The sequence below is a fragment of the Lacerta agilis genome, chromosome 9 (assembly GCF_009819535.1).
Source record: "Lacerta agilis isolate rLacAgi1 chromosome 9, rLacAgi1.pri, whole genome shotgun sequence".
NCBI lineage: Eukaryota > Metazoa > Chordata > Lepidosauria > Squamata > Lacertidae > Lacerta > Lacerta agilis.
In genome coordinates, this window is record NC_046320.1 from 67,864,011 (window position 1) to 67,869,158 (window position 5,148).

At 49.4% G+C, this 5,148-nt stretch overlaps 1 protein-coding gene across 1 annotated transcript; it reads left to right on the forward strand.

Annotated features, from left to right (window-relative positions):
• The first annotated feature begins 373 nt into the window (after window positions 1-373).
• LOC117053316 (alpha-1D adrenergic receptor-like) lies at window positions 374-4,273 on the forward strand. The gene is made up of 2 exons (XM_033160958.1): window positions 374-438; window positions 3,611-4,273. The coding sequence occupies exon 2, from the start codon at window positions 3,643-3,645 to the stop codon at window positions 4,183-4,185; it is 543 nt and encodes a 180-aa protein (XP_033016849.1). The 5' UTR covers window positions 374-438; window positions 3,611-3,642; the 3' UTR covers window positions 4,186-4,273.
• Window positions 4,274-5,148: the final 875 nt, after the last annotated feature.

The window sequence follows — 5,148 nt, forward strand, 5'->3', positions numbered from 1 at the left end:
CGGGACCGCCCTAAGCGTAGGACCAGATAAAAGCCAGCCAGACCCAGCCCAAGTTGCGCGAGCAACTTAGTTGCAAGCGTATGCTCAACCTGCAACCTCGTGCCTGAACCTGCCTTGGACCTTGACCTGCTCCCTGCCTCGCTCCCCGCCGGACTGGCCTCCTTTGGACCCCTAGACCCAGGACTGGACTTGGACCTCGCTTCACGGACAAACCCTTGGGGCCAGCACAGTATCCAGGGTCTACTTACGTCCCTGTGAATGAATATTTCACTTGCCCTGGAATCTTGCAGCTTCTGAAAGTGAAGCCCACAGTTCAGACTCTGCAGATTCAGGACCCCCACAATGTTGCTGGGTGTTTTCTTTCTCCCCTCCCCTACAAAGAGGTTTCGGAGGCGCCTTCTTCTCAGCCAGCAAACTATGGGGCTGCCTTGTGAGAGGGTATTTTTTGTTCTCGCTTCCAGGATTCCGATGTTTCCTTGCCCGCGATGCCAAGCGCTCCCCTCGGAGCTGTTTTGACACCGGGGTTTAGCGGCAGTGCCTTGGAAGCGCATGCTATTTACCCATAATACAAATTAACACAGCAGTCACGCAGCGTCATGATTCATCTAAAATTTAAAAAAAAAAACACCAGTCAGTCTGAGTCAGAGAGTTATTCTTAGAGTTCCCTGGGCAATGGCCATGGAGCCCGGGCAGAGTGCAAGAGAGCCACCTGCTGGACGGAGGCGGGAAACGCCACGTGCCGGAACTCCGAGAGGGTTAACGGGGGATTAATGGGGACAAATGGGGATTAATAGACAAGAGAGGATTTGATGCTCGCGCAAGAAAGCCTCTTCCAATTATCCAAGAACATCATGCCACAATCAAAGGACTGGCCCTGCTGGCTTCTCAGCCGTTCCACTTTCTATTTCTGAAGGCAAAACTCCAGGAATGGATAATGGGCATTAGGGCGAGCGCTCGTTATCGCTTTTGGGAGAAGAATCTCGCCTCGAGGTTTCGGCCGAGGCTGAGTTGGCACACGAACACCCAGACACAATCCATTCCCAGTAATAATGGAGACCAGGCTTCCCCAACCTGGTGACTTCCTGCATTGCAGGGGGTTGGAATAGATGACCCTTGGTGTCCCTTCCAACTCTACATTCGCTTTTTTCCACACGTATTTTGTGTTTCTATATTGTGATTTTATGTTGTAACCGCCCTGAGAACTGCGGGTTTAGGGTGGTATACAAATTGTTGTTGTTGTTGTTGTTTTCTGTGATTCTGGGGCCACGCTAAAGGGTATGAGGTTTGGAGACGCCGATCTAGAGTCAACAAATTTAGGCTGCAATCCTAATCTCACTTATTTCGGAGTAAACCCCACTGAAATTTTGCATGGGGTTGAACCCTGGTCAACCTGTCCAACTCTATGAACCCAGTGGGACTTACTTCTGAGTGGGGATGGTTAGGGTTGCCCTGGAATTTATTAGTTTCTCTTTAGACTCTGGGACAGGTGGGGGGGGGGGAATCAGTCCCTGGTTTGACATCCTTGACGTGAATCAGGGCCTGGAGATTTCGGTCTCTGTATCACTGGAGTCCTCTTGGTTCCCTGCATCATATTATGATCTGGAAGTGAGGAGAAGAACTTGGGTGGGGGGGGGTTCCATTTCCGGTGAAGAAGCAAGGGCTGGCCGCCACGGGTGCCATTGCATGGGCATGGGGGCATAGGAAGGGGGGTGGAGGGGGCGGTTTGCCCTGGGTGCCACCTTGGGAGGGGTGACAAGATGGCCCCTGCCTCCCCCCAGCTGTAGAGCGGCCGAAGACGCGCACAATACGTATGGCCACATACATATACAGATGCCACGCACAACCGGCAGCCCATACGGAGTGTGCACACATGGGGCGCTGCACATGCAAAGTCAGTACGGGCTGCGCCGCCCCGGGTGCCAGAGAGGGTTCCTCCGCCACTGCATGAGCAACCCACCCAGAAACACTAAGAATCACAGGAATTCAGTGCCGGATTTATGTATAAACTAAACAGGCTATAGCTTAGGACCCCACTCTCTTGGGGGGGGGCAAAAAAAATTAAAGGGAAAAAAACTGGATGTGCATTTCCAAAATATAAGATAAAAAACAAATAAAATAAAACCTACATACAGCAGCAGTGTTTTGTGTTGCGTAGGCTCCTGTGATGTAAGTGATGGTCCCCTCCTGCTAGCCTGCTCCCTAAAATATCACCGGTTCGCTCATTTCTGTATATAGGGTGCCTACATTCTGCATGGCCTGGTTACATGGCAACATGTGCAAATGGCTTTAGATACCTATTAGGTCCATAAATTACCATATAGCATATATTCAACACAAAAAACAGCAACAATTTGTTGTTGACAAAGGATAGCTGGATATATAAAGGGCCCCATCACCTTCAGTAGCTTAGGGCTGCATCAAACCTAAATTTAGCCCTGAAGGAATGTGTTGATGCCATTACTCTGGGGTCAGGATCTGGGGTCCGGAAAGGATCCCACCCCCATTCTACCTTGGACCGCACCTTGATGGTCTGAGCGCGGGTATCAAATGGGGATTCCCAACAAAAAAAACGAGTTTGTTAGAGCTTCAATGACACACTGGGCAGTAGATATAAGACACAATATAGATTTTAACCTCTGGGGGAAACTCTGGAAAAGTGACTTGAAGTTCACAGCATGTTATTCTTTGAAGGAAAAGTACATGAAAATTATTTGCGGATGGTATTTAACTCAAAGTAGGTTTACTAAGATGTATAAGACTGAATCAGACAAGCGCTGGAGATGCAAAGAGATGAAGGGAATGTTCTTTCAGATGTAGTGGACTTGCAAAAGGGTAAAAGAGTATTGGGAAATGATCCATAATGAATTGAAAAAAATGTTTAAAAGTACTTTCCAAAAAAAAAAAAAAGCCAGAGTCCTTTCTGTTGGGGATAATTCAGACTGAAATTCCCAGGTGTCAAAAAAAGGTTTTTAATGTGTGCTATTGCTGCGTCCCGTGTTTCGTTAGCCCAAAAATGGAAAACGAGCCCAACCAAAGAAGAATGGCAACTTAAGTTGACAGAATATGCACAACTCGCAGACTTAACATATAGAATAAGAGAACAAGAAGAACGTATACGTTTAGAGAAGATTGGAAAACATTTATTGAGTATATGGGAAATAATCGTGTACAGCTGAAAACGCTGCCAGCGTTAAGATGAATTCAACGGTGTAAATACGTTTTCATGCATGCAATAAGGGAATATTGCACTGTTAGATTCAGTGTTTGATGTGTAGGGGAGAGGGTTCAAACCCTTTCTGAACCATGCAGCCCACTGTTTGGCCATGGGCCCCCAGAAGATCAGACCAGGTGCTCTCGCACGGTGACTTCTGTTTCAGTGTATCTGGAGAAGTGTGCATGCACACGAAAGCTCATACCAAGAACAAACTTAGTTGGTCTCTAAGGTGCTACTGGAAGGAATTCTTTATTTTTTATTTTGTTTTGACTATGGCAGACCAACACGGCTACCTACCTGTAACTTTAAAAAAAAAAGATTCTATGATGCTAAGGTCTGACACTGCAATGCCGTTCTGACGTTCTTGCCTTGCTTTCTCTCCCATCTCCCGCCCAGGTTCCTTCTTCCCTTCCCTGAAGCCCTCAGGGATGCTCTTCAAAGTCATCTTCTGGCTGGGCTATTTCAACAGCTGCGTGAACCCCATCATCTACCCTTGCTCCAGCAAAGAGTTCAAGAGGGCTTTCACCCGGCTCCTCAAGTGCCAGTGCCGGAGGAGGAGGAGGCCCATTTGGAGGGTCTACGACAACCACTGGCGGGGGGCCTCCATGAACGGGTCCGGCCAAGACTCCGAGAGGGAGCCCAGGTCCAGGATCTCCACACTCAACGGCTCCTTCATGTTGAACTCGGGCAGTTTGGAAAGAGGCAGCAAACGGAGGACTCTGAACTTCAAGAGGTGGAGGCTTTTTTCCCCTTTCCAGAAGCCCTCCACCCAGCTGAAGGAGAAAATGAACAGCCTCTCACACAAAATCCGGGGCAGCTCCGTCAAAGGGGGCGCCGTGGCCTCGTACAAAACGGAGGTGGAGTCGGTCTCCGTCGGGATCCCCAACGAGTTCATGGAGTGCATTGAGTACCAAATGTATGACGATCTGACGGACTCCGAGTCCTGCGGGCTTAAGGAGACGGATATTTAATTGCCAGCAGGGATCTCTGCCCTTTGGGGTTCCGTTTTCTTTTGTCAGTGTCTCTCGCGCGGTGGTTGGCTGTCAAAAGGGGGACAGGTAGACTCGAGTGGGTGCCCTGGGAGCTGAGTGCAAGAGCCCGAGCTTTGAGTGCAAAAGGCCCCATGCTCTGTCCCAAGCCATCTCCCGTCCAAGAAGGGTCTCAGGTAGCAAAAGGTGAGGAGGAAAGTGTCTCCTCCACCGGATACCTTGGGGAGCCCCTGCCTGGCCATGTAGGGAATACTGATTCAGTTGTGTCTGACTCAGGATAAGGCAGGTTATAAACTGTTTGATTTGAACCCAGTCCTTTCCCTCAGCCGTCATCAAACGTTGAATCTGCGAGAGGAGAAGTTGCCACCCATTCCTTCTACCTGGCAAAGTCCACCGGAATGAAAGGTGGTTGGCAAATGCCCGGTTTTAAACCCATGTGTGGGGTGCCCCATTTTGTACTGGTGCTCAGAATATTGAGGTCGAATCCGCCATGGATCTGGATGGGACTCTTCGAGGTCTACATGGGCAGGTCCAGCTCAACGGACTCCCGTGAGCGTTGGGGTAGTCCATGGAAGAAGAGTTTGTCAGCGCAGGAGACAGAGCAGCGAGAAATATCTGTTTCTCTGATAGGCAAGGGTGGTGGTCTTGGTCGGGTTGGGAAACCCTTTTTAATCTGTGCCCCCCCCCCCAAAAAAATACTTGGCTCCAGGGAAACCCCAAGTATTTGCCTAGAAACCCCGAAATGCATAAATAAATGGCACAAGTCAATAGACGGGTTTAGGGTCTTTTTGCATAAATTTGCCCAACTGTTACTCTGAGCTCGATTGGTTGCAGAAAACTGCAATTTTCGGCCATGTGGAAGCAGGAGAGGTGAGGTCATGTGACCTCAGGCAAGAGGGGGGGAAAGAGGGTAGCCAATCAGAGAGCTCACAGAAGCTCCACCCC